This window comes from Macrotis lagotis, chromosome 1, assembly GCF_037893015.1.
Source record: "Macrotis lagotis isolate mMagLag1 chromosome 1, bilby.v1.9.chrom.fasta, whole genome shotgun sequence".
Lineage (NCBI taxonomy): Eukaryota > Metazoa > Chordata > Mammalia > Peramelemorphia > Peramelidae > Macrotis > Macrotis lagotis.
The window spans coordinates 837,508,731-837,526,271 of NC_133658.1; the positions used below are offsets into that span (position 1 = coordinate 837,508,731).

The 17,541-nt window shown below is 37.9% G+C and overlaps 1 protein-coding gene and 1 long non-coding RNA gene across 2 annotated transcripts in view; one reads left to right on the forward strand and one right to left on the reverse strand.

The window, feature by feature from the left end:
• The window catches only part of LOC141510241 (NACHT, LRR and PYD domains-containing protein 1a-like), a 66,926-nt gene extending 61,769 nt beyond the window's left edge, over positions 1–5,157 (forward strand). The window contains 2 exon segments of the mRNA XM_074220238.1: positions 30–74; positions 698–5,157. Coding sequence (XP_074076339.1) covers positions 30–74; positions 698–990 — 338 coding nt within the window. The 3' untranslated portion in view covers positions 991–5,157.
• The window catches only part of LOC141508598 (uncharacterized), a 92,130-nt gene extending 74,971 nt beyond the window's left edge, over positions 1–17,159 (reverse strand). The window contains exons 1-2 of the long non-coding RNA XR_012474463.1: positions 16,514–17,159; positions 8,005–8,099 (exon numbers count right to left, since the gene is read on the reverse strand). This is a non-coding gene — a long non-coding RNA (uncharacterized LOC141508598). The remainder of the gene's footprint in view (positions 1–8,004; positions 8,100–16,513) is intronic.
• Between the last annotated feature and the right edge of the window lie 382 nt (positions 17,160–17,541).

The window sequence follows — 17,541 nt, forward strand, 5'->3', positions numbered from 1 at the left end:
ATATCTCATTACTCTTTTCTCTCTCCCAGGAGATCTTGAACTTGCTTGTGACCCAGTCTCTTCAGCTCTCTCAGGTTAGTAATATCCTCATTCTTACAGACACTCAGATGTGGATCTTCTTGGGCAATGATTTAATTATCAGAGAACTGGGGGAAAGATGGCTTATATAGAGAGGGCATAATGTGTGACCAAAGGCACAGACACAGTCAGGGTGACAAAACAAGGTTTAGGACAAATCTGTTTAGGACAAAAACTTCAGTACCTTAAAATTGCAGCCAGACTTTTGTGTCACCCTGTATATTCCAAGCATCCAGAAAGACAAAAAATGGTTTAATAATGCCTAAAGCCTGAGTCCAGAGTGATGCAGAAGGGAATATACTGACTGTTCACGTCTCTATAGCTAGATTGACTGGGGTTGTAGAAGAATTCAGATTCACGCACATTACAATGAAAAGACCTGGTGGTCTTCATAGATTGTGTAGATATTCCATTTTAAGTTGATTATACTCACTACAAAAACTGCCCTAGGGCCTGAATGAGCATAAACCTTAAGGACAGATAGTGGTTGCTTCAGATGTTTAGTTAGGATGGAGGAAGAGACAGAAGATGGGGAGTTGAATGCTCATGGTAGAAATAAGAGACAGGAAGCCATGGAACTATTTATTACTGCATTAAGAGATTTCTAACTTTCTGCCAGCACCAGAAGCTCCACTAGTCTCTCCAGGACATCACTTTGTTGATCAACACAGGGATCAATTAATTTCTCGAGTAACATCAGTGGACATGATCCTCAACAAACTTTACAGTCATTTCCTCAGTAATGAGGAATATGTACAGATACGGGCAGAGAAAACTAACCTTGATAAAATGAGACAACTGTTTAGTTTGAGCATATCTTGGGACAAGAACTCCAAAGACTACTTCTATAAGGTCCTAAAAGAGATACATCCTCACCTAGTGGATGAAATACAGAATAATGAAAAGCAGTAGTAAGAAAGCTACTATGGGCAGATGACATTGTCACTTTTCCTTGCAAGATAATTTAGGCTAATATGTAATCACTGAGCAGCAGCTGATAAAATATTTTACAAAGTTCAAAAACTCACTAAAGCAATATAGAGCACAAGACTGTGGTTATGATGAAATTTAATTGGAAACACCAATATTTTCACATTGTAAATAATCTTTCAAAGTTTTCAGTAAGTTTGTTGCATTTAGACTTCTGGAATTTAAGACTTAAAACTGCATTTAAAACCTTGGGGACATTCTATATCTAAAGCAGAGATATAGAAACTTTGGAGAGCAGTGCACTAACAGTTGGGAAATACTGTATAAAAGATGGCTAATGAGCTCAATCTTAAAGTTGAGAAGAGATGGCAATTCAGGCATGGGATGGGGGACAGCCAGTGTAGAGATAAGAAGCCAGAGGTAATTGTGTTGGGTAGGAACAATAAATAGGCCAGCATAGTGGAACAGTGTATAGAGGAACAATATATAAGAAGGCTGGAAAGGTAAGATGTAGCCAAGTTGTGAAGACATTTGAATACCAAAACTGAGGATTTTATATTTGATTCTAGAAGTACTTGGGCTCTACTGGAATTTAAGTAGAGTGACTATGTATAGTCAAACCTACCTTTTGAAAATCATTTTGGCTGCTACATGGAGAATGTATTGTACTGGGGAGAAGTATGAAGGAGAAGGACTATATGGAGACCATTTCAATAAGCCAGGTGAGAGGTGAAAAGGGTTTTAATTAGAGTATTACAGGTATGAACAATAAAAGTGATCTATGTGGGAGATTTCATAAGGACAGAAATGAGATTTGGCAATTTACTGAACATGTGCAGTAAGAGTAGAAAGCTAAAAATGAAACTCAGGTTAAGAAATTCAGTAACTGGAAGGATGGTTGTACCCTTAACAGCAATAATAAGTTTATCAGAAGCTTGAAGTTGAGGTGGGAAGGGAAAGATAATGAGTTCTCTTTGGACATGGTGAGTTTGAAATGTCTTCAGGACAGCCAATTCACAGTTCAAAATAAAGAGTAGTTGATGCAAGAATTCAGCTTCATTGCAAATACCGTCTAATAAAATATCTGGTCATATGACCAATAAGATAAATGAGGGAATCTTCTAATTCTCAAATTCCCTCGATTTCTTAACTTTTCCAAAGAGAAGGTGTATACCCCAAAAAAGCAACTTCACCAGTCTCCATGGTCAGGGACACCTAAAACTCAAAAAGAAGTTAAAGGAAAAAAAAGCAAAAAAAAAAAACCCAACAACAAACTAATGTCTACCTAGTGCTTAGGAAACACCTCCATTATCATTACCCACTACACCACCAGCAAGGCCACACTAGTCAATCCAAAGGCCTGACCCACAAACTTGCAACAGAATCCAACCTCACATACCTACTTCATGTGCCATGGGGGAAAAAAAAACAAATTCCAGGTGGCAGAAGTTTGCTAGAACCTTGATGGACCACTGCCTTCTTAGCATTCTGTGCTAAAAACAATTTTTGTCAAACTGAAGAGTAATTAAAATACATAAGTCTATGCTGCACACACTAGAAAATGTAGAAATGAATGGAATAATGTATTCTGAAGAACAATTTGCAATCAAAGCTTAATCACGAAAAAAGATAGATGTTCAATAATAATATATCCATATAACATTTACCCATATTAGTCATTTTGAATAAGAGGAATTAGGATTAAGGGGAAAGAGAGAAAAACCATTAAAGAGGAAGGAAAAGTATGATAAAAAGTGAACATCATATACATTTCAAATTCCACATTTTTTTTTCTCCTTTGGATGTGGATGGTATTGTCTATATCAGGTCTCCCAGGGGTTGTCCTTGATCCCTGAACTATTGTGAGAATTTGCATCCATCATAATGAGGTGTCTGAAACATCCTTAGGGGGAAAAGTGAGCCCTTCTTTAGAACTCTAACGAAGTTTGAAAATGCATTTCCTAAGGTTTAAAATTCCTTCCCTTCCTGAGAATTTAGGGTATGGCTATAAAAGACTATCAGAATTATGAAAATTCTCAGAATTTGAGAGTGATAAAGGATTTCAGAGATAATTTAGTTCAAACTTCTACTCAGTAAGGAATCTTCTGATAGCCCTTGGGGCACCCTCTTTTTATAAGTAGGGACCCTAGACTATTTATTTTAAAGTAAGTTTCACTATGAGCCCCAAATGATGCATTTGCACTTTTTTTTGGTCAGAAGTCACAGCTGGTTCAAAGAAAAGAGAAATAATATAAAAGTAAAATACTAAAATTCATTACACAACATTTCCCCTATAAATATACAGGGACACTAGCATATACAATTAGTGAGAAATTGGGAATTCATGAAGATCATATGTTAGGGACATATATGAATGTATGGAAGAAAAATTAACAGGACAAAAGGACACGAAAGGATAGTTGTACATCCAATCCAGTACCACCTTCATCTTCTGGTAATGTTATCACACTACTCTAACTGCTTATGCACTCAAAGAGACAAAAGAGACAGAGGATGAAGGTGGACTTAGAAGGATCAAGCAAGGGTTCAGGACAGAGGAGACAGGCATATTTGTAGGCAGTAGGAAAAGAACCAATAGATAAAAAAAGAATGAAAATAAGTGAGAAAGGGAAAATGACAGAGGTGGCACTCTTAAGAACAAATGACATGCAATCAAATCATTTATATAGGAAGGGAGAAAGGCCACCTTTTTGTGTGAGACAAGAGTGAAAGAGATGTAAAGTGATAGTCATTCTGGAAACCAATTTGAATTTATGTAAAATGCTCATACTGTTTGACTTAGCAATTGCTTAGGAAGCATAAACTTTAGAGCTTTAAAAAAAGAAGAATCCATATACAACAAAAGAGCAACATTTTTCAAAATGTGATGTCCTTCAAGGTAGAGAGTGGCTAAATAAATTGTGGTACATGTAATAGAGGGTTATATCGTTTTTAAAATAATTTTAAAAGAAGCATTAAAAGATGAACTGTTACTACAAAGTAAAGTCAGTAAAGCAAGGAAAATATAAATAACGTCTACAACAGTGTAAATGTAAAGCACCTTTACCACAAAATAACTGACACTAAGGACTGAAATTACAAAATACCAGGTTGACCCTTATGAGGACATCTCTTCCTATTCACTTTGTAGAGGTTGAAACAAACAGATGTGGAGCTCTGCACATAAGTTTTTCTTATAGGTTACTAATTGCTTAATAATTTTCTCTTGCTTTAAAAAAATGTTATAAGTGATAGCTCTTAAGAGTGTGTGTGTGTGTGGTGTTGGGGGAAACTTGGGAATTAAGGCCCTAAAAAAGGAAAGACTAACTAAATATTTTTTTTAATTCTTGAAATTTTCCCCTCCTTTCACAGCTTTCCCTTCTGCATACTCTGCCCTCTCCCAAAGACAGGACATAGATGACTAGAAGGGGATGATTTCTGGCTAGAACTAGACAGATTCCCAGTGAATTCCCACTGCAGCTTAAATAGCATTTTATTTTTCTGATGGTCTTGGCTCACCCAAGTCCCACTTGGGACCTGAGTTAGTTAAAGTCTTCCCTAAACTTTGGCTCTTCTGATAAAGAATTCAAAGAATTGAGAGCATGTATTTCTGATAAAGAATTCAAATAATACAGAATAACAGTTTTCTGAGTTGGAAAACCCCTTTACATGCTATTTAGACTGACAGCAGAAGAGAATCCCATCTAGACCATACTCAATGGTCATTTATTGATATTACATGTATACCAAGAGAGCTCATACCTATCCATCAATTATCCCATGTCCTTACTAGTTTCATACAAATTACCATCTGCTTTTTCCTTTCTGCTAATGTATCATGTGGTGCATTTCAAAATAGAAAACCAAAAACTAAAACTAAAAACAGTTTACATGTTCTATGATAGGAGAATAACAAACTGATCTTTCAAAGTGGTGGAATGTAGATGTACAACTAGCAATATGTGAATTCTTTTTAAATTAGAAGGTTTATATGACATGAAGACATAATATATACATTAATAAATATCACCCAGGAAAAAATGCACAGGAAAAAAAAAACAGTTGAAAAAAGCAAACTTTTCTTTGCTGTCATATTATCAAAGTAAATATTCACACTTTAGCAAAATGTAAATAAGGATTATTTTTTAAATGTAGGCAATTTTTATCTTTTTTGGAATCAGAATGTTCATTTTTTTGAAGTTATTAAATTAAGAATAAAAATGAAATGTGAATTTACTCTGCGATTTAAAAATTCTGAGTCTTTGCTAAAATGATCAATTTAAAAAAAGAAAACATACCAGGCACTCTTGCTATGGATTTATTCTTCTATTTTACAATAAAGTTTGATAAAAGAAGAAAATAGTAACTATTAATAAATCTTGTAATCTTGACCTTCCAGTATTTAATACAAGATAATTTTTTGTGAAGTTTTCCCCACATTTTTACATGAAATTGTTAAACATAACATTTATAGCAAAATTGTTCCCAAGGTAAATGTAATTCAGAATTTTTTTCTTCCTATTATTTTGCTGGCATTTCTCATATAAAATGTATAGTCTTACTTACTAACTATACTCAACATTTATTGATGTTTGTCCTTCATTTTTGAAGAAGACCATGACAGCAGGGATGAGATGCCATGTAAGTGAATTGAATTTAAGTGAGTCTCACTTTCTCCCCTGGAACCATCTGGGTCCAATGGTCTGATATAAATCAGGACAACTGAAGATGGCCTAGATGGGAGGCAATCAGGGTAAAGTGATTTGTCCAGTCACACAGCTAGTAAGTGTTGTTGTCTGCGGTCAAATTTGAACTCATTTCCTCCTGACTTGAGCCAGGGTCCTATCCACTGTGCCACCTTGCTGCTTTTCTACCCTTAGTATTCTTACATGCTAAATATTATGGTCAGTGAAAAGAATAAAAAGAAAAGTAAAGTATCCCTATCTTCAAGGAGCATATAACCTACTCTGAGTGGGACTGAAGTGACTAAAACTTTATGTTCCTTCCTTTTACATAATTTTCTTCAATTATGAGATTGCTAATGATAAATCAGGGATGATAATTAATTGCTAAAGGCCTTTCCATGTTCACTATGCAGGTTTTCTCTCTGGTATGAATTCTTATGTTTAATCAGACTTTCATTGAGGTCAAAATCTTTTCTGCATTCATTACAATTAAAGGTGTTTTTCTCACATGAATTCTCATGTCAATTAAGATTTCCCCTCTCAAAGAAAGCTCTCACACATTACAAAAAATTTCTCTCCTCTATGAACTTTTTCATGTTCTTTTAAGATTCCTCTCTCATCAACGGTTTTTCCACATTTATTATATTCAAAAGGTTTCTCTCCAGTATGAGTTCTCCAGTATGTAAGCAAAGTTCCATTCCCTCTAAAATCTTTTCCACATTCATTATACATCAGAGTATGAGTTCTCCTATGTGTTGTCAAATTTTCTCTGGTTTGGAAGGTTTTCCCACATTCTCTACATTCAAAGGGTTTCACTTAGCTAATTCTTTGAAAATTAGTGAGATTTCCCTTATTTCCTAAGGTTTTCCTGAATTGACTACATTCAAAGGGTTTCACTCCAGTATGTCTTCTCCAGTTTATACTTAGGTTTCCCCTCTTAAATAATTTCTCATATTCACTACATTCAAAAGGTTTCATTCCAGTGTAAATTATCTGGTGATCATCAAGAAGTACCTTCCACATTCACTAGTCAAAAGGCTTCACTCCAGTATGAGTTTTCTGACGGCTAATGAGTTCCTATATTAGTAAAGGTTTTCCCACATTCATCACATTCAAAGGGTTTCATTCCAGAATGAACTCTCAGATGTCTAATAAGGTTTCCTCTCTGATTGAATGCTTTCTCACATCCATAAAACTCAACGGATCTCTGTCTAGCATGAATTCTCTCAAACTTGCCTGGTGACTGAAAGCTTTTCCACGTATATTTCACTCAAAGGATTTCACTGCAGCATGTCATCTCAGGGCAATGAATCCCCCTTGCTGTTAAGGCTTTTCCATATTCATTACATTCAAAGGATTTCACTGTAGCATGAATTCTTCTGTCTAATAATTCCCATGGAATTCAAGATATTACCACATTCATTCATTACTTATAAGCATTTCTCTCTTACAAATTCTCTCATAAAATAAAATTGGATTTTCTCTCAGAGGCTTTGACACACTCATTGTGTTCATGTAATTTTCTTCCAGAATATATTTTATTAAGTTTGTGTCTTGAAAAGTTTCTGAAGGACTTCACTGGAACAAAGACTGACTGGAACAAAGACTGACTCTGGACTAAAATTATTCCCAAATGAATTCTGTTAAGATAAATTCCCTTTATTAAAAGGTATTCTGTTAATGATGATTACATTTCTAAATTATCTATCCTAGTTGCTTAGATATTTCTATAAAATGATATCATAGACCACAGATTCTCCCACTTTGGAATTCTAGGGAATATCTACTGGTTATAATTTTTGGTTTCATTCCAACTGACCAGATTAAGAGAATCTGAAAGAAATTTTATAAAATGTCACTAACATCTATGCTCTGTTCTAGGTCAAAAGAAACTGCTTTATAACAAGTTTTATCTTTTATTTATTCCATAAAGCAGAATGATACTTAATTTGAAGAGAGTAATTTCATCAGAATTGAAGTCAAAGGTGCATTCAATTGTCCAAGACAAAACAAATTGTGTCTCAGGTCATGAAATAGTCATTAAATGACACACAATGACAAACAAGAATTCCTTCTAGAAAACAGAATAGTGGAAGTCAGACGAAGGAAAAAAAACCCTATAAAATTACTTAACTGGCGCATAACTTTGTATCTAAGCAAATGATAGTGACAGCCCCAGAAAATTAAGCTATTAAAGAAAATGGAAGAATTTTTGGACTTCCCCCAAATTGTGAAAGAAGGATCTGACAAATAAATTTCATTGAGCTACTGCTTGTAAAGAATTTCATTTGCTTGCTTTTTCTTTACTAACCTGGACAGGTGCTTCTTGACACTTTCCCCTCTGATATCGCTGAGGCTTTTCCTCTTTTCAATATGGAATTCACAAAGAGTTGAAACCATAAATCCCTGGTGATAAAAATCCATTTTTAGAACTAAATTCTTTTCTCCCCCACCAAAAAAAAAAGAGCAGTTAAGAAATCATGTAGAAGATGATATGACAGTCATATTCTACTACAATGTTGTCAAACTCAAATAGAATGGAGATGAGACCATTAAACCACATATAACATTGTGGGCTATTTAGAAAATCACTTACTAACATTATCTATATTCTATTTTATCTTCTTTTATTTTTAAAAAATTTATTTGAGTCAATGGTGTTAAGTGACTTGCCCAAGGTCACACAGCTAGGTATTATTAAGTATCTGAGGCTGGATTTGAACTCAGGTTCTCCTGACTCCAGGGCCAGTGCTCTATTCACTGTGCCACCTAGCTGCTTCCTGCATTTTATTTTTTAATGTTTTACCTCATGCTGTGAGTCACATGCTTGACACCTGATATGCTTTATTTCAAGGGAGAATAGTGAAAAATGTAATTTAGAATAATAAAGAAAATCAGTCAATTTGACTCCAGTTTATGCTATGGTTACATCTTTGAGTATCCAGTATCAGTCAGTAAGCATTAAAAAAAAATTAGTCAGTAAGCATTTTATATTATACAGGCAAAACACTAAACAGGACTTTCAAATACAAAGAATGAAACAATCATTTTTTAAATTTTTTTTTCTGATGAACACTTTATGTTATAATTCTCATTTTGTACAAATTTTTTTTACATTAATAAAATATTCTTGTTTAAGAGTAAACAAAATACCCCTCCTCCCATGAATATAGACTTACTTGGGTGATAAAGTAAAGGGGAGAGAAAAAAATTAAAATAAAAAAATAATAGTAATACTTGTAGGTATGGCCAGGTGGCACAATGGACGAAGCACCAGCCCTGGAGCCACGAGCACCTGAGCCCACATCCAGCCCCATAGACCCAATCCCCACTGCCCTGCAAAAACCAAAAAGAAGAAAAAAAAAAGACCCAAAATAAAATAAAATAGTAATCATTAGTAGGGGTGGCTGGGTGGCAGACAGAGCATTGGCCCTTGAGCCAGGAGCACCCGGGTCCAAATCTGGCCTCAGACACCCAAAGAACACCCTGCTATGTGGCCCCAGGCAGGCCACCCAGTCCCATTTGCCCTGCCCCCTCCCCCAAATAATAATAAATGTGCTTCAGTCTTTGTTCCAACACCAACAACTCTGTCATGGGTGGATCACATTCTTTATGGTAAGTCCATCGCAAAAGTTGCTTCCATATTTTTCCAACATTGCCATTGCTGATCACAACTCCCTCCTTTCTTATTTCTCCACTACCATGTACTCTATTTTCTTTCTCCTTTCACTCTGACTCTGCTGTAGGGTCGCTGAGTGGCGCAGCAGACAGATCCCTGGTCCTGGGGCCAAGAAGCCCTGAGCCCCCATACCACCCCTTAGGCCCAGAATCCACCTGGCCCTATGGTCCTGGGCAGGCCTTCCAATCCCAGCCCCTTGCAAGAAGTAAAAAAGAAAATGTGTTATATCTGACCACTCTCCCCACCATGGTCCATCCTCTCCTCCTTTATTCACATCCCCACCCCTTCCCCCTGCTCCCCCTCCTTCTTACTCCAGAGCCTATACCCCATTGAATATATAAGCTGTTTCCTCTCCTAGTCACCTCTGATGAGAGCAAAGGTTCCCTCATTCCCCCTTGCCTCGCCCCTTCCATATCATTGCAATAGCTCATTGTAATAAAAAAAAATCTTATTACATGAAATATCTTGGCCTATTCCCTCTCTCCTTTTTCTTTCTCCCATTAAATTTCCTTTTTCTACTGACCCCATTTTTACACCATATTTTATCTTCAAATTCAGCTTTCTCTTGTGCTTCAACCATAAAAGCTCCCTCTACCTGCTCTATTAACTGAGAAGGTTCATATGAGTATTATCAGTGTCATTTTTCTATGCAGGAATACATGCAGTTCATCATCATTAAGTCCCTCATATTTTCCCCCTCTCCTCCAATCTCCATGCTTCACCTGAGTCCTGTATCTGGAGATCAAACCTTCTGTTCACCTCTGGCCATTCCAAAAGGAACATTTGAAATTCCCCTGGTTCATTGAAAGTCCATCTTTTTCCTTGGAAGAGAACATTCAGCCTTGCTGGGTAGTTCATTCTTGGCTGCATTCCAAGCTCTTTTGCCTTCTGGTATATTATATTCCAAGCCCTACGAGCTTCCAATGTAGTTGCTGCTAAGTCCTGTGTGATCCTGACTGCAGTTCCACGATATTTGAACTGTCCTTCTGGCTGCTTGTAATATTTTCTCTTTGACTTGGGAGTTCTGGAACTTGGCTATAATATTCCTAGGGGTTGGTTTTTTGGGATCTCTTTCTTGGGGGGGGGGGTTTGGTGGATTCTCTCCATTTCTATTTTGCCCTCTGCTTCTAGAATATCAGGGCAATTTTCCTGTAGTTCTTTGAAAATGATGTCAAGGCTCTTTTCCTGATCATAACTTTCAGGTATTCCAATAATTTTAAAATTATCTTTCCTAAGTCTGTTTTCCATATCAGTTGTTTTTTCAATAAGATATTTCACATTTTCTTCTAATTTTTCATTTTTTTGGTTTTGAAGTATTGATTCCTGATTTCTGGTAAATTCATCAATCTCCCTGAATTCTATTCTTTGTCTGAAGGATTTGTTCTCCTCAGAGAGTTTTCTTATCTCTTTTTCCATCTGGCCAATTTTGCTTTTTAAAGCATTCTTCTCCTCAATAACTTTTTTGAACTATTTTATCCATTTGACCTAAGCTGGTTTTTAGCATGCTATTCTCTTCAGCATTTTTTTGGATTTCCTTGACTAAGCTGCTGACTTCATTTTCATGTTTTTCCATGCATCTCTCTCCTTTCTTTTCCCAGTTTTTCTTCCAACTCCCTCATTTGATTTTCAAAGTCTTTTTTGAGCTGTCATAGCCTGAGCCCAATTTCTGTTTTTCTTGGAGTCTTTAGATGCAGGAGCTTGTGCTTCCTCATCTTCAGACTGAGAATTTTGGTCATTCTTGGGCTCATATGCAAAGTATTTCTCAATGGTCTTCCTCTTAGTTCTCTGCTTGCTCATTTTCCCAGACTGGGCCTGGGTTTGGGGTGCTTCCTGAGCTTTTGGGGCACTCCCACAAGGGTCTCAGTGTGTGAGGCTCTGTCCATCCTCCTGGTCTGTGAATGACCATAAGTGCCCTGCTCTGCCACGGGGCTGAGGTGGGGGGACCCTGCTGTTCTATTGGGGGGGGGGGGGCTAGACTGAGATCAGGATCTGAATGTGGTCAGAGCCCCAGAGTCCTGTTCCAGGGGCAGAGGACAGAGCTCCACAGTCTCTCTCTCTTCACTCTCCTCCCTCAGCTTAATGGGCTCATGCCCTGGGGGCTCCTGCTTACGGGCTCCGCCTGCTTCCGTTTTGGGATCTGGGCTGCTGAAAGACTAAGCTGCTTGCTGTGTGCCCTGAGGGCTGGGTTCCATGTGCTTGTTCTGGCAGAGGTCCCCCGCTGTTCCCCCACTTTGTGCCTGTGCTCCCCAGGGTGCAGCTCAGGAGACTTTCCAGCTGCTGTGAGTCGCCGTGGCTCCCAGCTCCCTGCAGCTGCCTTGGGGAGGCTGAAATTCTTTCGCTCTGATGGGCTACCCCTGTGGCGGGCTGCCCCTCCAACCGAGGGAGCAGAGCCTTTCTGCTCTTTTCCAGGTTACCTTGAGTAGGAGAACTGTCTCACTGGGTCCCTTTGTGGGTTCTGTCTCTCGAAAGTTTAGTTAGAGTCCTTAGTTTCAAGTTTTATCAGAGAACACCTAAGACTTAACTATCAAGGAACTTAGACTTAAATGATAAAAAAAGGTACATAGATTAGTGTATGCAGAATAAATATACAAAGAATATAATCAAATACATACTAGTTTAAGACTTTCAGGGAGTTTAACTTTAATTAGAAGAAAACAGATACATATATAAGTACAGAATAAATATGCAGAGAATATAAACACATACTAGTTTGGGAGGCACCAGCAGTTGGAGCAATCAAGAAAGTCTTTATGCAGAAAGAGTGGCAGTTTAAATTACATTTTGGATGAAGAGAGGAATTTTATGAGGTGGAGATAAATAGGTAGAACCTTCCGGTATACAAGAAGCATAGAGACAGTATTGGGAAAGGAATAAAGAGATGGCCACTTAGATTAGATCAAAAACTGTGAGCTTTGAAGAGATTGAACATAGATACAAAGTGTGAGTAAATAAAGATAATTCAAACTGGAAAGAAACCCTTTATGATACAATAAACATGGGAAAGTCTTTTTTGAGAGAGGAAACTTCATTAGCCAAGTGATAATGTATAATGCTATGTTCAGTGATGCTAAAAAAACTGGTTGGGGCTAGTCTGTGAAAGATTTTAAGAGCTAAATAGAGGAATTTATCATTATGATTATTTTTAATCTTAGAGGTAACAGAGAGGTACTGGAGTTGTCTCAGCAAGAGAGTGATATGTTCAGCAAAATCACTTTGGCAGCAATGTGAATAATGTACCAGAGTGAAAACAGACTGGAAGCAAGAAGAACAATTAAGAGACCACTTCAATCATCTTAGCTAGAGTGATGATGACCTTTTAAATTACCTTATATCTGTATGTAGAAAAGAAAGGAAAAATGAAATTCAAGAGATGTTGTCTATGTAGAAAAACAGAAAGATTTGACAACTGTTTCAATAAGTAGGGTGAAGAAAAATAAAGAGTCAAGGATGATGCTGAGATTACAATCTGAGAAACTGGAAGAAAGGTTAAATTTTAACAGAAATAGGTAAGTTTACAATCAGAGTGAGTTGGTGGGGCAAGAGTTCAGTTTCCAGTAGGTTCAGTTGAAGTTTCCAAGACATCTAGCTTGAAATGTTCAACAGGTAAACAGTGACACAGGACTGAAAAACTCAAGAGAGGGTAGGGCTGTGTACATACAAATATGTATACACACACACACACACACACACACACACATATATGTAGATCTGTGAGTCATCTGTTAAAAGGTGATAACTTAAACCATGGAAGATGAAGTCATGAAAGAAAATGTAGAGGAAAAGAGGGAAAGAAAAAGAGTACAGAACAGAGGCTTAGGGAACACCTATCATTGAGCTTGCTAGGAATGATGTGCTACAAAAAAATTCTGAAGATAATTAGGAGGGGAGTGTCACAAAAAAAAAAGAAACAAGAAAAGAAAATATCCAGTTGGAAAAGGTGGTCAATAGTAGGTCAAGAATAAGAAGTTTAAAAAAACCAAAAAATACCAGATTTGATTGAATTGAATGATAAAGGTCACAAATCAGGCAGTAAAGAGTTAATCAATGAGAGAAGTGAAAGGAATGGATATCGGACAGCTTTTTCCAGGAGTTTGGCTAGGAAAGAGAGATAGAATGAAAGTCTGAGTGTATGGCAGGGACCAGTAAAGATTTTTAAAGACTAGGGAGATAGACATATTTGAAGGCTGGAAGGAATTAGTAAAGAGTGGGTACTGAATTAGCTAAATACAAAGTCAGAACTGAAAAGAAAGGAAAACACCATAATAAGAATAATAGCCTAAAAAAGGACTGCAGAACACTCAATAAGGAAGAAAATTGGTTTAGAAGAGGTGAGGCTTAGAGAAATGTGGAAAAATAGAATGTTACTATTAATTAGAGGAGGGTCAAGTTTTGATTTGGTTAGTATAATATTTGTGGGTAATGGAAAAATTCAGAATAGTGCCACCCCCATATGTGCATGAAGCAGAGAAAAGTAGTTTTTACCATTCAAAAAGACTGAGAAATTCAAAAGTAAGAGAAATTTTAAAAAGTAGAAATACAGATGTTGAAATTCTCAGAAATAAAGCTAGGGAAGGAGAAGAATAAAGTAAGCAAGGTGTTGAACTTATGATACAGAAGTAGGGAGTCCCTTTGGCTCCTAGAACAAGGGAATGACATGATCAGAATTATGACCTTTAATCTTCCCTTTTGTCCCAATTCATTTAGCATTTAAGTGCTCACTGTATACAGAAAATTATGCTGGGAAAGAAATAATTTTGGCTAAGATATAGTCCCTTCTTTGTCTCCTCAGGGCTTCCAGTGTATGATGCATTAGAATCTTGAGAAATTTTGAGAGGGAGAAATATACTTCAGAGGGGAGATAAGACTTTCAGAAGGAAATAGTTTCATAATTTCACTGGGACTTTAGCAAGAATCTTTGATTTGAAGATTTTTTGATTTGAAAATGTAAAAAGCTATTAGAGGATTTCTTTTCTACTATCAAAGAACTTTATCAGGGAAAAGACAACAAATATTCTGCCTACTGCCTACTGTTTGGGATAAAATCTACTTTAAAAAATATTAAGACTCCTCTGAGCAAAAAGAAAAAAAAAAGTTAACCTACTTTTCTTGAGAGAAAGACACACTCCAAGTCTCACAAAGGTAGTGGAGATCAAGGAGCTGCAACCAACATCCAAACTAAGCAAGATTGTGTGGCCTAACAAAGTCCCTCCCCCGCCTTCAACCCACTGGTTAGGTCTCCAGAGTTACAATCTCTATGTGAAAATCTACCCAGGACCAAAGAAAAGAATGAAATGTTTTCATAAAATATTACCTTACCATCCAATTGGTGTGAATATCAATATCAATATATATGTATATATATATATATATATATATATATATACACATATTTTAATGAACCATGCTTTCTTGGAATAGTCTACTGTCCTCCTAGTTAGTAAAAATAGTTTTATCATAAAACAGGTGGCTCATAAATTCTTTTTGGAATGCAAGGTCTTTCTAGTAGTCTACTGTCCTCCTAGTTAGTAAAAAAGACCTTTATCAGAAGGCAGGAGCCTTGCTTGGAATGCAAGGTCTTTCTTCTAAGAATAGTCTAAGAATAATAGTTTGTTCTGGTCTTAATGTTTCTTAACCCTGAGAGTACTTCAATTGGAATATTAACCCTAATAAAGTTTTATTGTGAAAATTCCACTCAACATTAACAATATTTGAATCTCTTATGTTAGGAAGTCTTAAATATTATTGCCCAATAAAGCCAAGACTTAAGGAAGTACTTCAGATACACAAAAGTTATAGAGTGGACAGTGAAGAAGTGAAAATGAACCCCACATGGGACAAAAATCTCAGGGTATTCCTATCCCTGTGCACAGGGTCCATATGTCCTCTGTGCAGGGTCCAACAGCTTCCACTCCTCTCAATGTCATGAATTCCTTAATCAAACACATTCCTGCTTAGCTAAGGACCACTACTCTCGTGAGTCAGAGAGCTGGCAGGATGATAAAGGTAAATGTTCTCACAGAATTCAGTATTTTGAATACTTTGTGTTAAATAGTTACAGATTTAACTGCTTAGATATCATGAGCCTCACTGGGTTCCAGACTCAGTAGCCTGTAGTTAGTTTTACTGCTCAAGTTCACTCTGACAAAGTCTATTAACTAAGCCCCAATAAATTCATGTGCTTGAACGCTAAGGCACCAAATCACACAATATAATCAGTACATGTTACAATTAGATTAGGAAGCATATCTTACAACTACAATTAGGAAGCATACAACAGACATTAATTTCTTAATAACTGTTACAAGCCATCATTTTCCACCATTTAAACATTGTCTGAATTGACTTTTTTTAAAATTTATTTTTATTAAATATATTATTTGAGTTTTACAATTTTTCCCCCAATCTTGCTTCCCTCCACCCCCCACCCCCAAAGCACTCTGTCAGTCTTTACTTTGTTTCCATGTTGTACCTTGATCCAAATTGGGTGTGATGAGAGAGAAATCATATCCTTAAAGAGAAGTCTAAGAGGTAACAAGATCAAACAATAAGATATCTGTTTTTTCTAAATTAAAGGGAATAGTTCTTGAACAGAAGATAGTAAACATAAAAGATTCATCCCATCAAGAATTCTCCCCTGGCCTCAGACACTTAATGATTACCTAGCTGTGTGGCCTTGAGCGAGCTACTTAACCCTATTGCCTTGCAACAAAGTAAAATAAAATAAAAAAGAATTCTCCCAATTTCCAAACAATAAATCATCACAGGATTAGAACTGGAAAGTAAAAGATACCACAGATGGCAAATCAGTCGTTTCCAACTCTCCTTGACCCCTGGGGTTTTCTTGGCGGAGATACTGGAGTATTTTGCTATTTCTTTGTCCAGATCTTTATACAGATGAGAAAACAGAGGCACAGGGGGTTAAGGGGTCCAGGGTCACACAGCTAGGAAGAGGAATCATTCTGATTCTGGCCTAGGACTCTCTCTCCTGGACTACCCAGGTTCATGTACCAGACGCTGAATACGTTTAAAGATGGTGAATTTGTGAATCGAACTTTTGGGGGAACAAATATTAAAATTATCTCCTAAGTAGGAGCAGCTCAGACCTCAGGGGCACCCCAGCCCCTATTTAGATGTTGGTTACCTTTAGAGGGCGGCTCTATTACGGGCAACAACCCCCCCCCCCCAGTGAAGACGAGAACAAGATCTTGGGGGGTAGTGGGGTGCGCTCGTCGGAGAAGGAAGAGGCTGAAGGATCCCAGCAGTCACTCAGGGGCCACCCTGCTCCATCCCGAAGGCCCTGGCCGCCCCCGGGCCTCTCCTTTCCTACCTCCACCTCAACGACCGCGACTTCCGGTGCTCAGATTCAGCTTTGCGTGGAAGACGTCACTTCCGCCCCTCGGGGTCAGCCCCACCGCTGTGACCTCCGGCCCCGCCCCCAAGCCGCAGCGGGTCCTGGGGATGGCACGGGAGGGGGAAGGGGGAGACCGCGCAGGCGCAATAGCGCAGCGACGGAAAAGGCGGAGCCTGACACCCCTAGCAGACCGGATTGGTCTTAATTTCCGGAAGCTCAGGTATTCGTGATGGAAGACTGAGGGCCTCGGGTTGATGGGGTGGGGTGAGGACAGGCACGGGGGTGAATTGTTGGGGAGCATCCCGGGCCTTCCCTGAGCCTGCCCAGGGCCGTCACCTCCCTAAGTACAATGCATCCCCGGGATGACTTCGGGGCGCATCCCTTCCTAGGCCGAGGCCGCCCAGGCCAGCGGCTGCTATGGCTTGCGAGGTGGACACTAATTTGAATAGCACCCGGAAGGGATAAAGAGATAAACCCGGAAGCTGAAATGATTGAACACAATGCAGTACTAGTACCGGTTCAAGAAACCAGTGATGTTTCCTCTGGAGAACTGACTTGAGGGGACTGAATAATTGTAAATAAAATGAGTTGGATCGGCCTAGGAAAGAGAACTTTGTAAAAGCAGAAGTGGCAATGAATACAGTATGGAACTTTTAGGGAAATCTCCCTCACAGTCTATATCCAATTGGAATGGGTTGCCTCAGTTGGTAGCTGGTTTCCTTTCACTCAAGTTTTCCAAGAGAAGGGTGAATGACTGCTTGTTTAATTTGCTCCAGTAGGGTTTAACTTTCTTCTGAATTTAGGTGTCCAGTACCACG